This window comes from Carassius auratus, chromosome 18 (assembly GCF_003368295.1).
Source record: "Carassius auratus strain Wakin chromosome 18, ASM336829v1, whole genome shotgun sequence".
Taxonomy (NCBI): Eukaryota; Metazoa; Chordata; class Actinopteri; order Cypriniformes; family Cyprinidae; genus Carassius; species Carassius auratus.
Genome location: NC_039260.1, coordinates 7,375,041 through 7,400,676, shown reverse-complemented (window position 1 = coordinate 7,400,676; position 25,636 = coordinate 7,375,041). Strand labels below are relative to the sequence as shown.

The window sequence follows — 25,636 nt, the reverse complement described above, 5'->3', positions numbered from 1 at the left end:
CCCAAACCTTTTCAAGCTCTTTCACCTGACTAGAGAGGTATAATCAATCTTGAGACCCTTAAAAACTTTTTATAAAGATATATGGAGAAGGAAAAGCATTGTTTTTACATTTTTAAATTTCTCCACTCAGGGAAGAACACCAAACCATATTAGCCTGGTCAGCAGATTTATAGTAAGGATAAAGATGTTTACATCTGGAAAGAAAAAAAAAAGAAAAATTAGCCTTTGGCTTTTGAATAAAAGACAAACATACTTGCATGTTTTTGCAGCCTCATAATAAACTCATACTGTCTTGTAAACTATATGCCTCCAGGAGAGGACTTGCAACATGACTTTCCAAGAAATGTTTTTAAGGATGTTTTCTGATTATAGGTTATCCTTTGCTGCCATATTGCTTGTTCAAACATGTTTACCATTCATCAGAAATCATTCCAGCTTAAACACAGAGATGAGTTTATTTAGTTGTCAGGGTGTTTCTGATTTTCAGAGGACAGGCAAAACACATTTTTGTCATTTCTGTTAAATCACATAGGGGACATTTTGAACGGTAATCTTTTACATATTAAACAGTGTTCGATAAGCCTCACTGATAAACAAGTAAAGAGCTGAGGTGCCGGTGTTTAGCAGTGCATTTCTTTAATCCTGACTAAAACAAACTTTGGGAATAAATAATATACTTAAGCAGAAGCTGACATTTTTAATATTAAAACATATTTACAACCTAACATGCAATCTTTCCTCTGAGGAAAGAGAAGTATGCTTGTTTACCATTTACAGTCTTAATAAAACAGTTTGGCAACATATTCCATCCCATTCAGTAAATTCCACATAAAGTTCATTATGGAACAGTCCCCAGTTGAATAAAGTAGTATGCAACATTAAATAAAATTCCTCTTCAGCTATTTTAGTTATTGATGGGAGAATTATTAATATAATGACAATGCAATTGTATTTCATTTCTGTGGCCTTTAGAGAACACTGTTTTGACAAGATAGATTAGGGTTAACATTGGGCATTTTGCCTTCTCTTTTTCTGAAATATTCAGAATATCACTTCAGGCAACATAAACCGCATTGCATTCCATAGTCTTTCATGGACCAATGACACCGGGGAGCATATTTTTTCTAAAGTTTTACCTAATTAAAGAGCCAGTGGCTCAAAAGTAGTTCTTCTGCCCTACAGGAGATGGAAAATTAAACCTTTATGTGCAAAAAGAAGGCCAATCAGATTGCACCGTTTAATGTGGCAAATTCACATTTAAGACCAAACTTTGAAAATACCTTCAACGTCACAGCATGTTAAACCTATATTACAGGTAGATATCTGTGATGAAGGCATCTAATATAATCAAAAGCAGCCCAAATCTTCTTTTAGACTATTTACATATTCTAGAATTCATGATTTGATGTTTTATTATTGTTATTATTATTTGGTTCTTTATCAAGAATTTTTATATAACCAATGTCTAACAAATATGCCTAGTTATCTATTAGATATAAATAGACAGCATTTCAAAAGACCATCCTAGTTATCCATTCTAAAAAACAATCAAACCTTGGCACATCCCTCATGTGTGTTCCTCCACCTAAAACCATCTGTAAAATAATATTTCCAAAATGTCCATCATGGCAAGCATCTCCGATAATCTGTGCTTAATACTTAACATCACCATCTTCAAAAAAACTTCCTTGTTTAGCCTGAAATGCATGTTTACAAATGAAAAGTGTTCATTTTGACCCAGAAACTTGCAGGCATTTCACAACAAGCCTTTGATTTCTACACTTAAAAAAGAGGTTCAAATAGTAAACATTGAAATTATACATGCAAAACTGTCTTTTCCAGTCCAAGGATAGTTTCCCTTGCATCGATGCTCTCTGATGGCAGTTCTATCTGTGAAAATGGGGTAGTCCACAGTCATGTGGGGCTGTTTGGTGGAGGGGGGCGTTATCGTCCGTGTCCACCGGCTCCTGAGCATTGCCATTCGTGGGGCCGCAGCGAGGAGTGAGTTTGCGGAGATACTCCGCGTGGACAGGTTTGTGGCATTGTAGCACATGGATCGCCTCGTCGATTTTGAACCATTTCCGCTTCCGACCTGAATAACATGTACAATACAAAACATTTGCATTAACAGTAGTACACTTAAAAAAAAAAAAAAAAAAAGTTTCCTTATTGGTTCCATGAAGAACTTTTAACATCCATGGAATGCTTTCGTTCCACATTGGATCCTCTGTAGTGAATGGGTGCCGTCAGAATGAGAGTTGTTAAAAACAACACAATAAACCACAAGTAATCCACACGACTCCAGTCCATCAGTTAACACCTTGTGAGGTGAAAAGCTTCATGTTTGTAAAAAAACAAACCCATCAAGACATTTTAACTTCAAACCGTTGCTTCCTGATAATGTCCTTTATCAATAATATTGCCTTCTCCAGTGAAAAAGTCATCTTGTCTGAATAAGGAGAGAAATATGCACAGATCAAGATCAAGTGTACTGTGGATTACTTGTAGATTATGCTTTTATCCTCTGTTTGGACTCTCATTCTGACGGCACCCATTGACTTTGAATTTTGGGGTGAACTATTCCTTTAAGAAAGAAAGATTCTTGAGAGAAGCCAAACTGGTTCTTCAATTGCACTACAACAAATCCCCTTTTATTTCGATGAGTATTGTTACATTTTGTCCATTGCCTGAGGTGACTGAAAATGTATTTTGTTCTCACAAGAGTTTCATTTACTTCTAACATACTGTTACTGTTATTGCTGCTTGGGTTTAAAAAATGTATAGCTTTATTTTAAATACAGTACAGAAGGTCAACTTCACTGTGAACTTGTCAGACGTTTGGCTGCCCAACCATCTGGCTGACAAACATTCCACTGTATTTATAGTCCTGAAAACAGTCCCTCACAAAGTGCTGAAACTTAAACATTCACTTTAAGCACTTTTAAATATGTCATATATGCAGGAAGGTTAAAGGTCATTACTTTGACAATCCCACTATTGACCTTTTTTTGCATTTGCTGCTCAGCCCTGTGTGGAGTAAACCCATTTCCACTCTGTGTATTGAGGTTATGGTGCCCTATTTGGCAGCTGAAACTATGGTACAGGCGGAGCGAGGCCAGTGATAGGGGAGTGTAGTGACGCTAACTGGAAAACAACTGTGCCCCTGCTAACAGCACGCCTCCCTGTGAACAAACTTCGGTCTATTTATACGGCTGCTGGGAGTGAAGGATTACCTGTTTTTTTTTTCTTTCCCTCGCCATCTACAAATAGTGCAAGTTTTGAATTGCGCTGTCTGTGGGCAAATGTTATTATTGTGTATCTTTCCTGACAACAAAAGTTCAGTAAGTAAAAGGTTTTAAGGGGCTAATCCACATGCCAGCTCTTTATCCGTAATAGCTTAGTAAAATCGTTATGTAAATCCCCATATTTACAGCTGCTTACAGATCAGCAGTTGTGTCTTAGGAAAAGAAATGGGCTGGTTATGATAAGCTCGTCTAAAACTATTTCAATTCTGTCCCGTTAGCAGACTAAGCTGTTTGCACACAAATAAAGTCCCCTGTTGATTTACTGCAGACATGGGAAGAGGTCGCTTTGGTAAAGTTACAAGTGAGCTTCTCTAGAGGACTCAATTACCATAAGAAAGTCAAAGGCTGAGATCCCACTTAATTATTAAAAATGGCTTTCAAAAAAGTCACACTGTTGTTAAAACCTTGATCATACTGAAACACAGCACAATCAGTGAAGTCTGATTCCTGAATGGATGATTTTTTGGAGTACTTTCTATTTAGTGAATCAAAATCATACAGTGCAACCGGTCTGATCTGATTCACAAGCGATTGACTCTTTCAGTCAGGCTCTTTTTAGCGAATCTGAATCACTTGGAGGAATTACGAAGTAAACCCAATTGACTAACTGAACTGTTTATACACATAACTTACTCAACTTACCAATATTGACCGAGTCCTCCCAGTCTTCCAGTGTCTCTGTAACAGTAAGCACATACACGTAGGTCCGATGCTTGCTGTCCTGATTCTGCTGTACAGAATGAGAGATATAAAGTTATCACATGGCCACACAATGTGTGAAACACAGTAAAACATGCACTGAGAAGGTGTCAAGAGAAGATATTTATAAATGTTTATGAAATAAAGTCTTGTTTATTGAAGTGCAGTATCAGTGACGTGCTGAAGTAACGTCTTACTTTATATAAGGCAGTTTGGCAGTCTTACCTCAAACACCCCCAGTAGCCTGCCAAGGGTGCCCCTCACGCCAGCCTGTTTAAGCAGGAACAGACACAGAAAAAGCATTAGAGAGACCTTTTCTGTTTTAAATATGGTCAAACTGCAAGTCATACAGAAATATATATAAAAAAAACAACAACAACTAATAAGCACTCAAATTCCGTTCCTTCTAACAGGCCACACTAACATCAAAATTTATACATGAAGCTTGTTGGGGTTAAGGCACTTTAAAAAGGAAATGACTTCGGCTATGACATAAGCTGCAGCATGAGTCTATCAGTGTTAACAGCGGCTTAACAAGAAGATGAACACACCGAATTTCTGGAAGCGTACCAGCCGGTGCTGACACATTAGCCCCGGCTCACTGATCCGCGAGACCAGAGCTGCATGTTTCCATAACACAGGAGATTCCCGGACAACATGATGCTCACAAGGGAACATCATGTCTTCATTCAGACACTGCATAATGCCACAACCAGCCCGAGCTTACCCCGCAAACTGGGTTGATACGACGGCTCACAATCGGAACTGACAAACAACAGGGGGCGATTTCAGGGAGTATGAGAGATTTTGTCTATTTAAAACACCCTGAGCGTGTTTCTGTCATCTCTGGGTATCCTCATCTGACACAGTCATATGACATGTGCATGGCCCTAGACAAACCCTAAACACAAAAAGCTACTTTCATTCTGTCACCCAGAAAAGGACCAAATTTAAACATTTTATGAGGTCAAATGTCATTTTTATGGCCAGTCTACATTAATTTAACTTGACACAATAAGTTTTTTAGGTTATCCTTTAAACAAACATAAAAAATGGCAGGGTTCTTCTCATAAGTGGCCTGTTTTAAAAAAACGGGAGCTCTTTGGGACATCCCACCCCATGGCAAAGCCCCTAGGGGTAGTAGTTTGGGTCCCATGAGTGCATGTCGTAATTCACAGACAGGTTTATGGTCTCCTCCAGGGTCTCCCTAACACGCGAATAGCTTGAGTTACACCTTTTAAACCATTATGTAACAAATAAATCCCTCGAAGTAAAAATAAAGTCTAGTGCATGAAGGATAAAATGGAAAAATGGGCCAAATATGGCTTAGATGTGCAGGGTTTTTTTTTTGTGTGCGTGTTATGCCATTATGCAACTGAAATTTTAAACCTGGAGTATTCGATTTTGAAATGATTGAGTAGAATTCAACATGTTATTAAAAGAAAACCTCACAACCTGGCTGATTTATTTTATTATACAGTCAGATGCAGTACAGTACAGCTCTACTGTAAATTTCACTATTGGTTTTGGGTACCAGAATTAATTTTACTTAAAAAAAAAAAAAATACAACAACACTGACTGCAGTAATTAAATGCATTTAAAATGGGCAACCGCAAGCGTCCAAACACCGTGACTCTTGAACCTCTGGGACATGTACATTTCAGACAAACGAGGCCAACGGTAACAGGACACGGTTTCTAAATGTCGCTGCAATGTTTCACAGCTGTCAACAAATTACCCTCTTGGCAACCTCTACAACGGCCCTTCAATGTCATGACACAGCCCATCCTTGAAACCAACAACATAACCATTAGCTGAGATAGACACGAAAAGATTCATTTAGCGAAGCCGCTTAAATTGAAGATGACAGAAAATGGGACCATGCGCATATTGCGAATGACGACGGATCTATAGGGTGGTGGTGGTGGTGGTGGTATCAGATAACCATAGTTCTCATACCGGTATCTGTAACAGTTGAGTCAAAGGTGTTGGCAAAACGGAATGGAATGCAGTGTGGATGAGAGGATTTAATGGCCTTTGTATGGATAATTTAATTGCATAAAACACATTTTAAAAGATAAACCTAGATAATTGAGCTTACTCGTTAGTTTTTTTATATTAAATAGACAGTTCACCCAAATATTAGTTTTTGTCCATAAATTTGTTCAAAACCACATTAGACCCCATTGATTTTTATTGTATGGATAAATAAGAATTCTTTTAAAATACCTTCTTTTATAATACACATAAAAAAGAAAGCAATGCACATTTGGAACAGCATTAGGAATTTGACAGGATCGTCATTTTTGGGACAACTATTCCTCTAATATTACACCATATTTTTCTTTTAGACATTTTTCTACAACTGAATCGAAAATTGGCTTACAGAGATGATGACTGTTTGCAGCTTGCTATACAGTGTCACATATTTATTTTTTAAAAATAGTACACAGCACATACAGTAGTAAAATATACGGTTAAGTATGCAATAAGCAGTATGCATGGTGCAAAGCAAGAAAATCCTGGTGACAAGATACGGGACAGCTGCAACCCATAACTCACTTAAACATGAGCAAGGTCTCAAGGTCGATAGCACATCAAAAGCCTGAGGAACCACCATTACCCAACAGACCACCTGATGATGCAACCAGTAAACCAGTGAAGATAAGAAAAAATGTAATTTTACTAATACTCCATGAACCTCTTGTGATTCCTACATGTGTTAATTAAACCTGATTCCTGCAAAATTACTAAAATAATAATTCTTATATTAATGAATGTTGTTCTCATATTACATTACACAGTATTCCTTGCTAATGTTAAATATGCATTACCATTCAAGAGTTTGGAGTTGGTACCATTTTTTAATGTCTTCAGTGTCACAAGATCCTTCATAAGTCATTCTAATATGGTGATTTGGTTTTCAAGACACGTTTACTACTATTATAAATGATGTTGCAACAGTGTTGAGGTCTTAGAGGTTCATTCAGACTTTTTTTCTGAGGAACAGGTAGAAGTGTTTTTTTTTTTTTTAAAGAGCTCACCTCCTCATAGACCTCTCGAACCGCGGCTCCTCCAGGCTCCTCTTCCGGCTCCATCCCTCCTCCTGGAACGATCCACTGATCTGGATGTCGACTGCTGCTAACAAGCAACACCTGCCACACACATATTCACAAACAGAGCTTATTCAGATAGACCAAATCCAAATGCTCATCAACACTTTGTCAGAACATCTTGATTATGTAACGGAGTCTAACCTGATACTGCTCACAGTACATCAATCTGCAAAAGTACCCTCCATCTGATAAACTTTCCTGGCATTCTTGAAGAAATTTTGAACTCATTTTATATGATGCAATTTCAATTTTTCCTTTCTCTTTGGAGTGTTACAAGCTCTTGGTGCATGAAGAAGATCTGTAGAGTTGCAAAGACTAAAGTCTCAAATCCAACAAGATATTTTTTATCAAAGTTAAGACTCTGCCACGTCCTCCTAAAGCAGCTCATTCAAACACGCCCCCACATGTCTACATCACTATGTAAATATTTGCGTAATGCTTCCCAGATATTCTGGCAAAGAAAGAAGGCGTGGTTTCAGTAACCGCAGCCATGTCAGGGAGATGCTGTGTGCATCTAGGCAAAAGCAAAAGCACTTTATTGGGCCTTCTGAAAGTAGATGCATTTAAGAATCCTTAAGATTACTTACAATAGAACAGCGACACAGTTTATGGACAACCGTTTCGTGAGCCTAGGGGAGGAGGTTATTCTGACTTTGTTGGGACAATCTGGCACTTCTACTGAAAGTATGATTTGTTATTAGTTTAAGTATTTGCTATTGAATGTTCAAATGCAGAGTTTTGCGCATTGCGTGTGAGAGAGAGAGAGACAGAGAGAGACAGGGTCACACAGTGGAGTCAGCTGTTTTAACTGTCCGTGGCTTGTGTACTGCAAACACATACAAGCATCATCACGGTGTCTGTCACGCCACTCTGTTCCCCTTTAGGGCTTGAACTGATGGTAAAACTAAGGACATTATTAACTGTCTTTAAATGTATTTTGAAAGACATCGCTCACAATTATGGAAAGGGGCGTTACATTACCAACGAGTGCTTGCAGTGTTTGCCCAATCGCAATGCACTGGGTCAGTTGGCCAATCAGAGCAGACCGCGCTTGGCAGAAGGAGGGACTTTGTGGAAAACTACGCGTTTGAGAGAGGCGGGGCATAGAGGACCTACAATAATGTACAGTATTTGAAAATGTGTTTTTGGAACATTAAAGCATGTCAACATTCTTTTACACCAAATACACAAAATAATGATCTTAAAAAAAAAAAGTATCATATGGCCCCTTTAAAGTATTCTAACCAAAACCATTTCTGACATCATTTACTATATGATTTTATTTCTGTGGAACATGCGCACACACAAAAAACAAACAAAAACAAAAAAACACCGACATTCTGAAGATCTAACTGTTTTAACTGTTTCTATTCATATGATGAAAGTCAATGGGGTCCAATACCATTAAAAGAGATTAGGTTATTAGTGCTTTATAAAAGCAATAAGCCCCCAAAACAAGAAGCCGTGGTGTACAGTGAATTTATAACAGGTAAGCAGTGTTGTTTGTTAGTCAGGACGTGGACTGCATAACAACACCCCTTAGCTGTTATAAATTCACTGTAAACCACGGCTTCACAGGTCTTATTGCTTGTGTAAAATGGTTATTCCATATACTTAGAAAGGTTTCACAGAATAAACAAAGCAAATAATGTGTAATATATATATATATATATATATATATATATATATATATATATATATATATACACACACACACACACAGTAACAATATTCTTTCACCAAACAATGTAGTTCCTCAGAAAGAGTTGTGGTTCCAACAACACACAGAGGTAAACAAAGATGTATATTTGCAGTGTAATTTACAGCTTCTAACACAGCTCAACCAATCAGAATCAAGGACTGGAACGATCCGTTTTATAATAGGTTTATTCGAACCAGTTCACTGAAAAGAATCAGACTTCTTGGTTTGATAATTCTTGGTAAGGCTATAGTTTACGGTAAATAATGTTGTAAACAATGTTCAGTTTCTTGCACAGACTGACTGTTTCAATTCATAAGACGTCAATATATGGTCAGGAGCCACTGGTATATTAAAGGGATAATTCACCCAAAAATTTACATTCTGTCATTAATTGCTCACCACCATGTCGTTTCAAACCTGCAAGACCTTCGTTCATCTTCAAAACACAAATTAAGATATTTTTGATGAAATCCGAAAGCTTTCTAACCCTGCAAAGACAGCAATGTAATACCACGTTCAAGGCCCAGAAGCAGTTAGGACATAGTTAAAATAATCCATGTGACATTAATGGCTCAACCTTAACTGTATAAACCTATGAGAATACTTTTTGTGTGCAACGAAAACAAAAATAACAACTTCATTCTACAATTTCATAATACCACAACACATGCATGTGCATTCTTCTCTTTGCAAATAAACCACAATGCACCTAGGTTTTTCTGGGCGGTTATTAGGTGGTAGTTCTGACAGATAATTACAAGCTTGATCACTTACAGAAATGTTAATAGAGCAAATGCAATATTTTACTGAATTCTATATTAATAATGACTGCATTTCTACTTCTATAATGAGCTATAGCTACTGCGATTCCATTGCATTACTCTCAGTGAATGCGGTCACTCTCCACTACTCTTCTAGAAGGCAATCGTATATCTGTGGAATCACTTCTTATAAATAAACTACCGGCAACAGCTGCCTCAGCCATAGTGACAGATTCTGTCTGCTGAGAGTCAAGCTCTGCTTTGGAATATGAGTTGTGGGAGCAAAAACAGCTGCGGCCGGACCAGGTGACCATGAGATGTGGAGAAATCTCACAGGTTCAGCCTTCACAGTGCTCAGTCATAGCATTAATTTGGGAAAACCTAATATGCCTACTAATGCAGGTTCAAGTGAGTTGTTAAAGAATACGAACATAAAAATACAGCAACATAATATTGAGTATTAAGTTTTTTTTTTTTTTTTTGGGTCACCTTTATTTTTAGCAATTTAGTGCATTTTTATTCCAGTAAGCAGTGAATATTTGGCCATCCACTGATAACCATAAAAGCCATTTCAATAATTATTTTGATACAGTTGTCCTTGGAACTGATAAATTAATAAACCTTAGCCACAAGTTTAAAAAAAACTTCTGACAGCACTAATGTTTTGAAAGTGTTCTCTACATTATAGCATGTGTGGTTGTTATATTAAATTAAGTTCAATACCTTTACACAAATATATACTGACATATATATATATATATATATAAACACTGGCATCAAATTAGATTTATATATATATCATTGAATTATGGTTTAAAAAATATAAATTCATAAATGTATATACATTTTAGAGAATATGTATATAAATTAAACAGAAGTTATGAAATTCATAAATTAAATTACCACAGCTTGTACTCCTACAGTTGGCATTTCAAATATAAATATTTAATTTACAAAAACGTTATATGACAACATTTATGGGTAAAAAAAAAATTATAAATGAAACTTTTAATTTAAAATGTCAAATGTTCCATTCCATTCTAAATCAAATTGAAATAAGTGTTATTTTTGTTACCTCCTTAAAAAGAATTTGTATCACTGAGATACTTTTATTGTTTCCATTAATACATTTAATTATATTTTATTTGTATAAAATTATATTAAGTTTTTATTATTATTATTATCATTTTTTTTATTTCTGTTTTAGTTATTTTAGTACATCAAGTTTGACAAAGAAAATGCTTAATAAAATAACCGAAAAAATTACTGAAATGAAATGTTTAATAAAGTGTTTTTGATAAATTATTTTTAGTTTTATTTAACTTTAATATTCCTGATTTAATCTGAATTAGAATTTAAAAGCATTTTAATCCCGTTAAAACGTTACACAACCCTGCTTCTCATAGATCAGTCTTCCAGCTAATGACGTTCAAAATCAAGGATAAAGAAAACATTCTGAATCAAGGACTGTCTGAAAGCCAAAACAAATAGATAACCGTTTCTATGTCTTATACCATATAAAACCCAGCACATTCTTTTGAATTACATTCCCTAAACAACGGTCTAATATATTAATCACACTTTTTCTCCATTAAACAAGGATTAATTAGCTTTATTACTTCAATCCTTCACAGTCCTGAGCATCTGCTGACACACTGACCCAGTTCAGAGTCCCACTGACACTCAAGATGAAGTACATGTTAAATCCCAGCATGAGTCTGTGGGGCACGTGTGGCCCCATCTTCCTAAACACGACTGAAGAGAGTGCAAATCTTTCCGCCCCAGCAAACAGTGGCTGTCTTCCAGTCACAATAGGCATCAGGGTCAGAGCCATTTTTGAGGTATCCGGAGAGTCTGTGAAAGTATTTATGGATTAGTTCACAAATAATGTGAAATTTCTTACATGTGTGTGTTCCTGGGAATCGACCCCATGACAGTTGCTAGCGTACCAGAGATTTTGAGTCTTTGAAACTATTTGTGGACTACTTTATAATAAGTATTACAAGATTCACAAACACTTTAAAACTTCTTACAGTGGATTGACACCTGTGTTCCTGGGAATCGAACCTATGACCTTCCAGTTTCTAGTGTACCAGAGAAGCTAATGCCAGGCTAAAATAACTAACGAGCATAACAGCATGTAGTCAGAAGATCAAACCTTTCACTTCATTTGCAAGTTTGAAAGGTAAAGCTCACAAGCCAAAGGAGGAAACGCTTATGGCTTAAAATCAGTCACGTACAGCACGCAACTGAGTGCCGCTTCGTTCTGGTTTGTTTTAAGGGTCATTGTTCAGGTTCAGTCCACTGTATCATGTTCACATTTAACAGGATCATTGTTGCTATGACTACTCCAGCACTACTCTGGCATTATTGTTATCAAACCAGCTTGACAATTCAAAAACTGCAATTAAGTCCCTGAGGCGAATGTGGTCCTTGCGGTAAACCTGAAATTACAGCTTATCACTAACATAAATGTTTGTACACTTAAACAATAGCTAGAGTTATAAAATCTACTTTTGTTTAGGACAACTCCATCCGAAGACGAAAACAATCAAAGCCACAACATTCAATAAGAATCATAAGTGGGCGAGAGAATGACAGTGGCTCAAACCAAAAGCACACCCAACACATTTTTCAGAAGCACCGTACCAGCAATGTTCTTTCTGATTGTAAATAAACATGTAAACCACACTCTCAAGAGAACCACATAAATAAAAAAATAAAAAAAGTCAACCAGCCATGTTTACATAACATTGTTTCAATGATAAATTAGGCAAAAAAAAGTCGCTGGGGTATATTTTTAGCAATAGCCAAAAAATTTTTTTTGAATTTTCTTTTAGGCCAAAAATCATTAGGATATTAAGCAAAGATCATGTTCCATGAAGATATTTTGTAAATTCCCTACTTTAAATATATCAAAACATAATTTTTGATTAGTAATATGCTTTGCTAAGAATTCATTTGGACTACTTCAGATGTGATCTTCTCAATATTTAGATTTTTTTGCACCCTCAGATTTCAGATTTTCAAATAGTTGTATCTTGGCCAAATATTGACCGATCCTAATAAACCATACATCAATGGAAAGCTTATGTATTCAGCTTTCAGATGTTGTATAAATCTAAATTTCGAAAAATTGACACTTAAGACTGGTTTTGTGGTCCAGGGTCACATATTATTGCTCTTTATTAGTTTCGATGGCTTCTATGTGTATTTGTGTGTGCATATATATATATAGACTCTTATTTTGTAGATATGCAGATACTGATTAAAACACATTACCAACTGTATATCAACATCATACCATTGTGTTTTGCACTTTCTTCAGAAAATGTGCAAATGCACTCACATTCACCCAAAACACCAACCAGAACATATAAGCAGTGAGCTTGAGAAAAGGAAAAGCAAAGTACCCTCTTCACTTTCTTAGAAAAATGCGAAGATTCAGCTAATATTATGTCTTTGTGAGGTCTTGCTGTAGGACAGGAGCACAAACAGCAGACGAGCTGATGGACCACACTTAGTGCACTTCTCGAGGATGTGCAATGTTGTCGCCTGTACTCGGCCTAGCTGTCGCTATGACAGGAATGTACTGACGTCCACAGTAGACTGACTTCCTTTACTCAACTATTAAAGTGATCAAGAGTCAATAGAAATACACACAAAAGAAGTACAATTCTCCCCAAACAGGAGGATAAAAAAAACTGCAAAACTGCAACCGACTGAATCAATAAGACAGAAAAAGATAAAAAGTGGGAAAAGGAGTCCGTCAGGGGACAGTGAGCGCTGTCATTCTGGTTCTATAAATTGCTGCTGATAGGTCACTTGGAGCCTCAGAACACAGTGTAACTTACCTCCTCTCCTCCCCCTCTCAGTGCTAATCACATGGAGGAGAGACCTGGGAGACCAGGTCCTGTTGCAATGCGGAATATTCCGAGTCCGAAGCGCCCATGCCTCAGCAGGTCTTATGTAATCAGACTTCAAAAGCTCTAGTGGTACTTCTTAATTAAAAATACACTGACTTGGTAGTTTGATCAAGTTTAAGTTCATTTAAGGAAAATAAGACATCTCTGGGGGAGTGTTTGTGTATATAACAGCATTTTCCTGTAATTTCGGAGTGCACTACCCACATCAAGCCCTCATCTCAGAAGTCAAGAACACCTCGACTGTGACTGACACATTTCATAATAAAATGTATTTTTACTCTTAGCAGAACCTACTTTCAAGGAGGTCGCAAAATGTTACGGGTGATCAATTTCATAGTAACTGCTCTTTAAGAATTCTCAACGGGAGACTTTAAATTAGGTCGAATAGAAATTGTATTTTATTTTGTGTTCCATTCTAAAGTCATGGTTTAGAACTACATGAGGGTGAGTAAATAATATAAGTGATTACATTTCGGGAAATTACTTTTTCTCCTTTGTAACTATTCTCTTGATTTTTTGAACACCCAATGCATGAAGTTATATAAATTGACTGTACATGTCAAACAATCACAAAACCCTTAGTTAGTACGCACTAAATAGAGCCTCTATAAACTACATACAGTTTCAACTGAGTCTGTGTTTTCATAAATACTTACCAATCCTGTGGTAGACCAATCAAACTAGCTGAAAACTAAATCTCACACGAGCATTGGCTGATTCAGTACATTTTATAAAAAAATTAGGCAACAACCCTGCTAAATAAAGAACATTGTGTTTATTCTCTCTCTCATATAGACTACAAAACAGTATACAAATACCTTAAACCGCAAAAACCATGAAAACATTCAATTGGAGAACGGGCAACAACTAGTCTGTGAGATATGATCTGGATGAGAAATGATGTCTTAAGCAGAAGGTCAGTTGCTACCTGTTGTGGACAGCTGTCATTACTCAGGAGTAAAGCTCACTGCTGGCTTTTAGTGAGCTGATCTCATTGATCACAATTATAACACCTCCCATCAGTCCTCCATGCAGAGTCATACATTTCTAGACATGAATCATGAATTAGTGGTCGTGAGAACCACCCATAAGAGTCTTATTGTGATTTTACTTGGGTGTACAGTGCGTATTTACTTTAAAAAGGATTAAATATGGCAAGCCATTTTAACATTTTGTCCTTAAAAATGAATAGCATTTATGTTACCATTAATTATTTAGGTATACTTACACACTTTACAATAATTTCCTGTTAGTTAAGGTAAGAAAATGATAGCTCATGAAAGCTCACACCAATTAAATATGAGCAGATACAACTTTTAATTTCGAACAATTTATTAGTAAGTCTTGAAATTAAAATTTACTTTATAATTAATATTAGTTACTGTTACATACTCTGCTTTTATAATACTACATGCATGTATTCATTTTATTTAATATAATTTAATTGAATAGGAAATGAAATAAGTACAGTATTAGTACAAGTAAAACAGGAATGGATACTATTTAAATATATCAGTAACTAATAAATAACAATAGTATATTGAATAGTTACTATTAAACTGGATTAGGTCAGAAGATAGTAGTTAATAGCTGCCACAGATACATATAACAATCAATGGCAATGTTGCATTGGAATAGTTACAAGTTACTACTTAGGGACTATTAACTAATTGAGTTGACGTGTTGTCACTGTTGGATGGTTCCAAATGTTAACGTCAGTCAACTAACAATGAAGTTATTAGGCTACCTACGTTTAACTAACGGGACCTTATTGTAAAGTGTCACCAGATAAGCTTCCAATGAGTAGTCACTACCGGTTGGCTAACATTAATTAAAGGAATAGTCATTGTATTGTAAAATATATTGTTAGTAACAAGAAATACAATTGAAAAACGGCTTGCAATATCTATTTCTGACGTCTCTGAAGGCGACGGTAGTAGTAGTACTAGGCTACTACACGTAAAGCACCAACCACATCTGTACTTATCTCAGCTTTACCTCGTCCTCCCGATCGTTCTTGAAACACAGACAGGCTGCTCGTTTTTTGAAGCCCTCTCCGTCATATGTCCTTGTCTGATTGGGCTTAAATTTCATCATGTGGGGTTTTCTCCGAACAAAACAAGAATACAAGTGTTCTCGGTTGCCTAGTTTTTGGATCCTCCGCGCAACGCAGCTGCCTTTCAGGCCAAGAGCTGAAAGTCGTCCTAGATTTTCCAGGCTGATCATGCAGTTTGCATTTATAAGAAGCGCCTCACGTTGAAGACATAATTCCTCTCTTGACAGCGGAAACTGGGAGTTGTGGTGTTCTCGTCTTGAGCATGGTGGTGTGAACACTCCTCTGCTGCGGCTCTCCAGCTCTGCGCAGTCGCTTTAAATCAGCTGCAAGAGGATCTGCGTTATAAACCCAAGATGCTATCAACAGATAGGCGTTTCCCTTTTTGATAATATGAATGAGACATCATCCCAGCCGCCAGACAAAAGAGGAAACTGATTCACGAGGGTTAGAAGAGGGTAGGATTAAACAAGTCTGCATCGCTATAATTTATATACAAATGTCAGCAGTTATTGACTCAAAGTAACACTAGAGACAAAAGCCACGCTGCGGAGTTATAACAGAGATTGTGGTGATGTTGTACTGGCGCCATCTGCTGGTACCCTGAATAAATGCAATCATTTGAGTGCAAAAAGAGATTTAAAAAAAAATGTTATTTAAAGTCTTCTTCATTATTTTAAGTCTTTGGGGTTGATGTTCTCGAATCAACACCTCACCGACTTATTCTCTGCAAACCAGTTTTTTTTTTTCTGACAGATTCGACTTGAAGAGTGAATCAACGGTTTGACCAAACTAATGAAAAAATTGCTTTAATAGTCGAAAGAGAAAGAATGATACAAATAAAACGTACTGAAAACGTTTAACATTTGATTGTTTAATAATTTAACAACACAAGTCAGATTACTAAAACGTGCAAGATAAATAATCGTCGAACGGTTTTAACTAGTTCCGGCGAGTCAAAGAACCGACTCACTTAAAAGAACCGACTCACGAAATATTGTTGGAGAAACAAAAAGTGGAACCACTGACTTAGTTACATAAAAATCGTAAAATATTAACAGTTGATAAAGTTTAATGATGCAGCCATAATCTATACAATCACAACGGCAATCTTCATAATTTAATAGGGTACTTGTTTAAATGAAATAAATCTATAAAACTGACCACAGGTTGTTTTAGAGTAATGGTAAACATTATGCTGTGACTAATATTTTCTCCAGCCTATGAAAGGTTTCTGAAATGCAGGAAAACAGCAGACATGGAAAAACAAAAGAGCCTTTAACGTGTTAGTGATTCTTGAAAGTATAATAAAACCACCACATAAATATTTCTTATTAATCAACAGATTTTTATTTACAGAAAGAACAGAAATATGTGTGTGGACTGTTGTCATCACATTTTAAAAAGCAGGATCTTTTTCCCCTTTCTATAGAAAGCAGGAAGTTACAAACACAGTTGAAATTGATGTTTTAACAAAAGACCAATCGTGGGAATTGAGACAAAGCCTTTATTGATCTTTTGCAATGTTTCTGCAAACATTCCCACCCCTCGCCCCTTTACTAAAACCTCACTATTCGTCATTTGTCTCCAGCCCTCCCCTTCAACCATGGCGTTTCAAAATAAATGCTTAAGGGAAGAAACAGACAAATGAATCTCGATGCACTGGACCGTGATGGACACAAAAAAAAAAAAAGCACACAATGATGGAGTTTCAAGAGTGCAATTAGTACAGCGATGGCAAGATAGATAAAACAAAACACTAAAACCGGATACATTAACAGAATTGTTATACTAAAAGAAATATTACGCAAAAACTCTGTTCACTCTAGCTATATCTTGCACGTAGTCCAAAACATAAATTAAGTCTACATTAGGTTTTACATCTTTATCGGTTTCTGTGATGGTGGAAGGACTTTCCAGTTTAACTATTTCCCTGGGGAAATTACTGTTTGCATGTGATGTTAAATCTGGCGTCTCTTTTCAGTTTTACTGAACTTAACACTTTTTTGCTAGGTTTTCTATCAGGGTACGTCTGCAGTTTGAAAGAAGGGTGTTCTAAATGGGGGCTAGTCTGCTGCTCCTCATTAATAATAATAATAATTATAATTAAAAAATTTAAAAAAAAAAAAGAGCAATGAAGAAAATAGGTTAAAAGAAATATAAAAAGTTACCCCCTTTCCAAAAAAAAAAAAAAAAAAAAAAAAAAGGACAGACAAATGACCGTTTTAATGCACGCTTCATAGCAGAAGTCTGCGGCTACATACTCAACCACTGTGAAAAAAGCTGTATGAGTAGATCATCTGCCCATGCATCTCAACAGCAGTGAATCAGGACAAAGACTTTTATACTAATGTGCATTTAAATCACAAATCGCCTGAAGTTTTCTTTTTTACTTTTGTCTTAATATATTCTTTACAGTTTATCATAATTTTTTGTTTCCTAAGACTGTGTCCTTTAAATGAAAATGAATAGGTCTTGGCAGAACATGGAGTTGTTTTCAATCTTGACTTCCTCTTTCTCTCTCTCTCTCTCTCTTTGTCTCCCCACCTACATTTCTAGACTTCAATATTGTTTCCGGCATAAAGCCTGGTCCATGTTCGGGCTGAAAAAGACAAACAAATGCAGAGTTAATATACCCGGAAGTGTTTTCTCTTATACTTAAATCCATGTACAGATAAATTACATGGTATCTTCCGCACAAAGCTGACTTCAGCTCCAGCTGTGTAAACAGAAAGGGTGTTGATTTTTCCAATTCATTATGACTAACAGTAAAAAGCAATTAGCAACAGCAAAACAATGTACTTCGAAGGCAGCTACATGAGATAAGAACGATTTCGCAAGAGTATTATTATGGATTAAGGCCTCTGGGACAGACAGACTACCACTGGCCTCTTAAAGCTTATTGAACACCCAGAGGAAAAACCTCTGATTTAAGGGAATTTAGGACAAACAGACAAATAAATATTAGCAATATCCATTATTCATTCCATATTTTGACAAATATTTAAAATATTGTGTGTTCTGCAGAATTCAAGACATTAAGGTTTAGAATTGTATGGAAGCCCATTTTCGCCATGGTATAAAAAAAATTAAAAGGTAATGCGACTTTCTCTCAGAATTCGTGCTTGTCGTCACAATTTTAAAACCTTTTTTTTTTTGTAAACTCAGAATAGTTACATGTTTACATTTTCATTTATGCATTTAGAAGACGCTTTAATCCAAAGCGACTTACAGTGCATTCAGGCTACACATTTTTTTTTTTACCAGTATGTGTGTTCCAGGGGAATGGAACTTGCATGGAACATGTGAACTCGCAATTGTGAGAAAAAAGTCAGAATTATGAAATAAAACAAAAAAATGCAGTTAACCTTTTTATTCTGTTGTCAAAAAAAAAGTTGCGAGATGTATTTAGAATTCTAATATATATCTTGCAATTATAACTTTCTATCTTGTAATTCCAAGTATACATCTTGCAAGTCTGAGTTTATAACCCTTCATTGACTTTTCTTAGAATTTTGAGTTACACTCATTACACAAGTTTTTCCCAGAATTGCAAGATTATATTTTGCAATATTTCCTCAAAACTGAGAGAAGGAAGGCAGAATCATAAGACAAAATTTTTTCACCAGCCCCCACCTGTCTCTATGGCTTGAGCTTCATTAGACTTCCACTGCTCTGCGACGTCATTTGCTAGAGGATCATCAGGGTTGGGAGCGCTTAGTAATGCCTGGATTGATAACAGCACTGTGCGGATCTGCAAGGCTGGAGACCACTTATCTGTGAGACATCATGCCATTAAGAGAGATAAACAAGAGAAAGAGCATTAGCAGAAAAGTAGCTGCTAGCTTCCACATGTGCAGCCCTGGACAGTCGAGCAGAGAGATCATTCTCTGTGATCCTCAATCTTCCAAAAGAGATTAAATGGGCAAATCTTTCACACTATATGCATGTTAGATAAGTGAGCTATAAAATCTAATAGACTCAAACTGCCATTCCTCTAAGGTAAAGGTAAAATGAGTCTTTTCCCAGAAATCATAACTTATATTAATTTTTCTCCCACAGACTACTCAAGGGACAAAATCCTAATTTCTAAATTTTATAAAGCACATTTTATTGCCTATTTCAACCACGGGTGAAGGGGAAAAAAATCATATTATTTAGCATTTTTACTGTCTACTGTTATGTTAATACTGTTACAGGCTTACAGAAATTAAAAAGATATAAATAATAATAAAATATTATGTAGCAAGGAATTATTTGGATAAAAATGTTAAATGGGTTTCAAGTACGTGTTTCTGCTTCAGAAAACTTTTGCTTCTCCCATTTTCTGTTTTCTCTTAATATGAGCAAACGCTGTCAGATACAAACACAAACAATTTTAAAATATAATTACTGTAAATACTGATAGTCTAGCATTCACACTGAGGAATGAATGAACTGAGAACAAAGGTTGTTCCGAGCTCATTTTTAGCTTCATCTATTGAATTTTCACCATCACACAGAAATTCACACGACCACATCATATCTTCCATATCACACACACACAATTTTTCAAAAGTAAAAAAATTCAGTAATCTTATGAAATTTGATTTAAATTCCAAATGTACATTTTTAAATGTCATTTATTCCTGGGATTGAAAAGCAGATTTTAGCAGTCATAACTCCAGTCTTCAGTGTCACATGATCTTTTAGAAATCATTTGAAAATCTAATTTGGTGACTAAGAAACATCTTATTATCATTAATGTTGAAAATAGTAGTGCTTCTTTATAATTTTGTGAAAAGCTGTTTTTTTTTTCAGGATTTTTTAATGAATAAATAGTTCAACACTATACATCATAAAATGTATTTACAGTCACTATGTAACACATCCTAGCTGAATAAAAGTAGCAAGTAATATATTTCTAAATAAAATAAGTCTTACTAACACCACCTTTTAAACGGTAATGTATGTAAACATATATGATGTGTTTGAAGTCACAGCAGATGTGAAATATAGAAACAGATTCTTTAGGATGTGATACCTAAATAATGAAACTTCTAGGTATCATCTGATTAACTTCAAAAGAGAAATGTTGCCATTTTGATGGCAGATAAAATGATGAATCACATTTTGTTCCATGTCTAAAGAAAGTGTGTGTTCCATATAGCAGAATTAAAGCATTCAGCGTTAATGACATTAGTGCTTAGGTCAAGATTACTAAAATCAGCATGATCTGTTATTTAGAAAGTTTTAGAAGATTAAATAAAACACTCTCTCACCTTTCAAAATATCTAGACATATTCTTCCCAGCTTGTCTACATTGGGGTGATATATTTTGGTCATGAAGCGTACTTTCGGAGCTGCCATGGGATATTCTTCGGGAAGAAAGAGTTCAAGTTTAAAAGTTCCTCCCTCGAAGGGGGAGTCTTGAGGTCCGGCGATGACCACATGGAAGTAGCGAGCGTTCCCCTCATCTGGCTCTGCCTTTATACCTGGCACCGGCTCTGCCAACAAACGCTGTGTTTCCTACACACACACAGACACATGGAAACAGGATCAATTAGACTGGAACATCCAGAATTTACACACTCGGTAAATTAGCAATTAGCCAAAGCACTGGTACTGAGACAGTCGAGTACATCGGAGTAAACAAATCAGTAGAAAGAAACATTTAATGTGCACAGTGACAACCGTTTTGTGTTACTGAAAAACTGTATCGCTTCACCTTGTAACCTTCCACAATGTTCATGTAACGAAGACTAACTGTCCTACATCAACAGCACATTCCAATGCCAAACAAACCTGTATGGTTATGTGATACAAGGACTGACAGGCCATTAATAATTTTCAAATCTATTAATTTGCAAAATGTGAAAACTGGAGATGAAATCCCTGGATTCTTATTGGTAAACAAAAGTACTATAGTATTTATCAAATTTTTTGAACATAAAATTTGTGAATATTTGTTCCATCCCTGTGGAATTCTGCTGCATGTTATTATTGATAACATATATATACATTTTTTGCTAGAAATGAATACTTTTATTCAGCAAAGTTGCAATATAATGATGAAAAGGGACAGTAAAGACAAATATTTTTTTAATAAATGCTGTTTTTAAATTTTCTTTTCATCAAAAACTTGCATCTAAATATTCAGCTCTGACATCACAGAAATAAATTATATTTTAAAATAAATTAAATTAGAAAAAGTAATATTATAACATTCCACAATTTTACTTTTTTCCTGTATTTATCATCAAATAAAATCAGCAATGGTAAGCATAAGAGACTTCTTTCAAAAACATTTTAAAACTTACTGACCCCAGAGTTTTGAATGCTACTAGGCACTAATAATTGAACCATGAAAGGTTTCCTGAAAGTCTATGTATCTTAAATAAGAAAAGTGGTTTAATGTAAATATCACCCAAGGCACAAACATCACCATAAAAACTGCTGGTTAGGCACTCACAATGTTTTCAGTAAACACTCTTTGCACGACATTAAAAAAAAAAACAGTGCCTGGCAATTTCAATATCAAATCACAGTTCTTATTACATAATCAGCCTTGACACTGTCCTGTAGCTTGCACTGCTTGATGAAAATTATCATAGTATTATCATGGTATTATATGTCAAAGTAGTGCACATGAATTTAACTCAAAGTGACATGGAATTCATTAAGACTAAAGTACTGTAAAAGTACTGTAATATTGTGAAAACATTACTACAATAAAAAGAAAAACTATTTTCTATTTGATGACATGTTAAAAAATATTTGTGTGATGGCAAAGCTGAAAACTAATTTGATAATTCATACTTTTACAGATTTTGGGCTTTTGTGGCTACCTCTAGAACTCTCTCAGCATGTAAAAATTGGACCTAAAATAATGTAGTCATTGTATATAGTACCTGGCATCTAAAACCAAGTCTTGAAGGGTTAAACTGACAGTCACTAAAACCAGATCCAGACACTTTGCATCCTATGAGAGAGACACGGGCTGAACTTTAAAGCCCTGTGGAAACTCACACCCATATATGACTAATGAGAATCTGATATGACCCGTGGAATGCTTGAGTCTGGAGACGTCGTTCATCCGAGAACTGCTGTACTCTACTACACCTGAAAGATTGTCTACTTGGCATCTGAGAACTTGTGCCAAAACGTGGATATTACAATCTCAGTGTCACAATCCTATTCCCAAAAGCTACCACACCTGTCCTGTAACCAAGTTCAAAGGGCTATGTAATGATGAACCTGTAAAACAAGAATCTTCTACAAGAATTTCCAGTTGTTTAACTGGACAAAACTAGCAAGAGATATTTTTATAATCCTGAAAAAAAATATTCGCTCTACAGCAATATTATAAACATTTTTGATTTGGTTACTTTTGATCAGTTTAATGTGTCTGTGCTAGGGATATGCCGGTATCAAATCTTCCTGTTGCGATAAATTGCTCATGCTTTTAGCACAGTACTGAAATGTAACATCATAGCGAATACACAAATCTGAATGGATATTTAGGTATGCTTTAGAAAGTAGTGCAACTGCTGTATTAATGGGGTTTCCAATGGGTTTGTATTCTTAAAATGCATTCCAAATTTGGAATAATTTGTAATATATAATTATTCACTGTATTTAGAAGTGCCCACAATAACAATATCGTGCATATTCATTACCATAATATATTGCATACCCAAATGCCGGCACATGTCTAGTCTGTGCTGAATAAAAAATATTCAATTTTAACTCCAAACACAGCCATATACATGTTATTATCCCTATGTTTTTACTGTTATCTCAGTTAACTTAACATATCCATTGTATTCAGAATGAAATTCCTCACATTTTTTCCAGCTAACCCACAGACAAAACCATGCAGAGCAAACAAAGACAAGAGAGGGGCTCCCTGTCATGGTCTCATGCTTGGGGGACATTAAGGATGCATTCACAGCCCTCCAACGCACATTAGTCAGTTCATTTCCCTGCCAAACTGAGGAAGTATACATTTATAGATGCAAAACATTTTTATTAACAGTATCCTCCCTGACACCAAAAAATGTATGGGTGCAAATTATTATATCAGTGGTTTCCAAACCAGTCCTGGATGACCCCTTGCATCTTTTGTATGCCTCCCTTATCCAACACACCTGATTTCACCCATCAACTCGAACTAGAGAACTAAACTGGGTGTGTCTGATTAGGGAGACATACACAATGTGCAGGGCAGGGGGTGCTCCAGAACAGGTTTGGGAACCACTGTACTACATATTAGCAGTACCCACATATGCCCCAAAAAGTACAGAGGCACAGGGATGCATTAGTGACAGCTCTAATGGATTTAATATCTATCTTAAATATGAGGAAACATGCATTCAGAGTTGAGATATTATCAGGAGGAAGCCGCTTGTGTTATTTAACTAGCCACAAATCTGTTCACTGCAAAGTTATTTAAAAATATTAAATGAAAAGAAAAAAAATACCCTGTTGTTATTTGCTTTTATGTTTTTCCCAAAATTATCACATTCTTTTGTGGAACACATAAGGAGATGATTAGGATTATCAGACACTGACAGCTCAAGACCCCATTTACATTAACTGCATTTATTCTAAAAAATGAAAGTGAATGGAGACTGAGACTTTCATTTTGTCTAATATTTCCTTTAGTGTTCCAGAATGACACACAACTTTTGTTTTTGGTTTGAAAATGCACAGGGGTGACAATGAGTTAAATCTAAATAAAATTTGGGGAGCGGCCCCTTTATTTCAGCGTTAGACTTTTAATTATTCCGGGAGAATAAACATGCCGATGTTCTGTTCTTCAATTAATGTCTTATTTAATTATCTCTTCTTGTACTTTATTTGGCATTACAGCTGTTTTGTGGCCTGCAGTCATTAGCTCATTTAGCAGCAGAAGCAACGCAACAGCTTCCCTAGCCTGAACGAAGCGACCGAGCCGAACTGTTTTGCTTATAATCGTATCCTTAATGGTCATATAATCATCCTGCATGTAGGAAAACATATATATATGACTGTCTAAAAGTGAAATCGTTAGGGGAAATAATTGTGTGACTTCTTAAATTCCATCATTTTGCCAAGTTTTACGCCTAGCTAGCGTCCCAGGAGCGGTTAGCTCGCGAGCTCACACACAACAGCTCGAGCACAAGCAATGAATGACCGCGAGCGTGCCTCTCTGACCATTTACACTTCAGTTATTGTGGAATTAGTTGGGTTTTTAATTTTGGTTTGCAAATTGTAATGAATAAGACACAGGCTCTTCGCCGTTTTTCACAGCGGTGGATGTATTTTTAACCCACCCATATTCGGGAGACGAGTGAATGTACCGAAACGGAAGTGGCTAACAAACAGAGTGCCAAACGCTAAGCCAGCTGTCGCTTCTCTTTGGCTGATAGTTTCAATGCTATTTAAGGATTTCGTGGTATTATGATTTAAAAAAGACGGACTAAAAATGCGTAGTGTGTCTCAATTCACGGTTACCTTAATGATTCTGCGGGGCAACCCTGCCATCTTGTCTTGAATGCGGATTTTAGCTTTGACTCAGTGCCTCTTACTTCGTTTGCATCGACGGCGGAGACGCAGTGCACACACGCCTTCCGGCGCGTTGCGTCCAGACGCACGCGGAAACGGACGAATTTGAGGATGAAATGGAAGTTGTAGTTTGTATTTAATTAAAGCTGTTGCTTTCACGCGTTCCGAGAAAACAAGTGATTAAAGTGTTTTATGTTATTTATTCTGTGCAGTATTTTTTTTACACTTTTTTTTCTGCTGTTTTTACTGATGACGTCTTCTGTATTTGGCATGATCATTGTTAGAAATTAGCATTTTTGATAAATATGCACATAAATGACTCCAGAGAAGCTGTTTTAACGCTACATTTCTACATCTGCAGTCTATAAAACTATTATAATGGCACTGTCAGGATAGCTGGTATTGGTAGTATGGCAATAGTCTATTCTGACATAAAACATAAAACTATAAACGTAATCAAATAAACTGTATATGAATTTGATTTTACTGTATGTTGATAAAGTGTAAGTTATTCGTGAAGCACCCCCCCCCTCTCCCTCTCTCTC

The 25,636-nt window shown here is 36.0% G+C and overlaps 2 protein-coding genes across 4 annotated transcripts; both read right to left on the bottom strand.

The window, feature by feature from the left end:
* Positions 1–432: 432 nt before the first annotated feature.
* nudt4a (nudix (nucleoside diphosphate linked moiety X)-type motif 4a) lies at positions 433–16,071 on the bottom strand. Of its 3 annotated transcripts, none has more exons than XM_026287339.1 (5): positions 15,509–16,071; positions 7,050–7,160; positions 4,230–4,274; positions 3,948–4,035; positions 433–2,092 (listed from the first exon to the last, which is right to left on the bottom strand). In XM_026287339.1, exons 1-5 carry the CDS (start codon positions 15,734–15,736, stop codon positions 1,887–1,889), a joined length of 678 nt encoding a protein of 225 aa, XP_026143124.1. In that variant the 5' UTR covers positions 15,737–16,071; the 3' UTR covers positions 433–1,886. The 3 variants fall into 3 exon arrangements, with proteins under 3 accessions (XP_026143124.1, XP_026143126.1, XP_026143127.1); XM_026287341.1 differs by having other exon boundaries at positions 3,948–4,032; XM_026287342.1 differs by lacking the exon at positions 15,509–16,071 and adding an exon at positions 7,263–7,431.
* An 819-nt stretch (positions 16,072–16,890) lies between these two features.
* Positions 16,891–25,193, bottom strand: ube2na (ubiquitin-conjugating enzyme E2Na). Its single transcript, XM_026287338.1, has 4 exons — positions 25,041–25,193; positions 20,825–21,071; positions 19,200–19,340; positions 16,891–18,165 (listed from the first exon to the last, which is right to left on the bottom strand). The coding sequence occupies exons 1-4, from the start codon at positions 25,068–25,070 to the stop codon at positions 18,119–18,121; spliced, it is 465 nt and encodes a 154-aa protein (XP_026143123.1). The 5' UTR covers positions 25,071–25,193; the 3' UTR covers positions 16,891–18,118.
* Positions 25,194–25,636: the final 443 nt, after the last annotated feature.

Bases quoted from the DNA above. Each gene is read 5' to 3' on its own strand.
- ube2na (XM_026287338.1), bottom strand. From the start codon at position 25,070: ATGGCAGGGTTGCCCCGCAGAATCATTAAG. The intron at 21,072-25,040 runs GTAACCGTGAAT...GTGTGTGTGTAG, and splicing joins TGCCCCGCAGAATCATTAAG to GAAACACAGCGTTTGTTGGC. The intron at 19,341-20,824 runs GTGAGAGAGTGT...GATGTCTCACAG, and splicing joins ATGTCTAGATATTTTGAAAG to ATAAGTGGTCTCCAGCCTTG.
- nudt4a (XM_026287339.1), bottom strand. From the start codon at position 15,736: ATGATCAGCCTGGAAAATCTAGGACGACTTTCAGCTCTTGGCCTGAAA. The intron at 4,275-7,049 runs GTGAGCTCTTTA...CTGCTTAAACAG, and splicing joins TTCGAGAGGTCTATGAGGAG to GCTGGCGTGAGGGGCACCCT. The intron at 4,036-4,229 runs GTAAGACTGCCA...CATTCTGTACAG, and splicing joins GGCTACTGGGGGTGTTTGAG to CAGAATCAGGACAGCAAGCA.